Source organism: Sinocyclocheilus grahami, unplaced genomic scaffold (assembly GCF_001515645.1).
Source record: "Sinocyclocheilus grahami isolate Dianchi unplaced genomic scaffold, SAMN03320097.WGS_v1.1 scaffold3746.1, whole genome shotgun sequence".
Classification (NCBI taxonomy): domain Eukaryota; kingdom Metazoa; phylum Chordata; class Actinopteri; order Cypriniformes; family Cyprinidae; genus Sinocyclocheilus; species Sinocyclocheilus grahami.
The window spans coordinates 17,705-18,849 of NW_015508819.1; the positions used below are offsets into that span (position 1 = coordinate 17,705).

Below are 1,145 nucleotides of genomic sequence, written 5' to 3' on the forward strand. Positions count from 1 at the left end.
AAAAAAAAAAGGAAATCAGGACTTTTTCACACCACTGTAAATCAGAGAAGTTGATTATGTGACTCATCCCTCAATGTTTTACATAAAACAATTCCTACTGCCTTTTTTTTTGTTTTGTTTTTTTGTTTTTTTTAAAGAGTCATACAACTGATCTGATTATTACACATTCAGGGTTGAGTGCAGCACCAATATTTAATGCTCTAAAATCATGTTCATGAGGTGACTATAATTGAAATAATCATACAAAATAAAAATTAATCAACTCGTGCAATTTCTTCAAATAATAGGTGCATCTGAATACGTAGCACAGACTGTATTGTATAAAAGCAGCTGTCTTTGTGTTAAGCTTGGTGAGCGGGTGTGATTAATGAATGAGGCAGAAGGCAGCACTCACTGCAGCAGGCGTGTCTGGATGTCTAGCCAGGAGTCTTGCAGCTGTGTGTCGGAGTACATGCGAAAGAGGATCCTCAGACTGCATGCCAGGCTGCTGGTCTCCTGCTTCAGAAGATTCGGTTTTGACTTCCCCTTAAAGCCTACATGCAAGAATAATAAAAGACACAATAAAAAAAAGACAGTCTCCTATAAATGACAGCATTACCACAACCCAGACAAGGAAATAAGAGAGCGCGGACCTGCTCTCCAGAGTGCTGTCCTCTGCTCATTGTTGGAGTTGAAGTCCTTGGCAAACCTGTGGGACTCAAGGAGGCAGTCAAGTAGTTTGAAGAGGTGCTGTGATGACAGGTGTCTGTACATGCCCTGATCGGCCTCTGTCTCTTCTGCTTGCTCAAGTGCATCTCGCTATTGGAAAACACACAGAGACAGAACAGAAGACACTTAAGTTTAGCATGCTATAACTAAGCCATGGTATCAACACCATAAAGGACTGTTCACACGTAAAAAAAGATTTGTTTATGGAGTTTACTTTCAAACAGAGGTTATGTGAACACACCTGAGCAGCGGCCATGTTCTCAGCATCCTCCCTCTTGCTGGTAGCCGGGTAGAATACAATGTTGTCTATGGTCTGAATCAACTCCAGCTGTACGACACACTTTATAAGAAGCCCTGCAAACAGCCTGTGGTCCGAGACCCCTAGATTGGAGTAAGAGAGTAACATGTTAAAAGTCAGAGGACAGAGAACTGATGTG

General features: G+C 41.7%; 1 protein-coding gene across 1 annotated transcript; it reads right to left on the reverse strand.

Annotated features, from left to right (window-relative positions):
- Window positions 1-346: 346 nt before the first annotated feature.
- On the reverse strand, window positions 347-1,092 carry LOC107576471 (brefeldin A-inhibited guanine nucleotide-exchange protein 1-like). Its single transcript, XM_016262639.1, has 3 exons — window positions 950-1,092; window positions 633-798; window positions 347-533 (listed from the first exon to the last, which is right to left on the reverse strand). The coding sequence occupies exons 1-3, from the start codon at window positions 962-964 to the stop codon at window positions 391-393; spliced, it is 324 nt and encodes a 107-aa protein (XP_016118125.1). The 5' UTR covers window positions 965-1,092; the 3' UTR covers window positions 347-390.
- Between the last annotated feature and the right edge of the window lie 53 nt (window positions 1,093-1,145).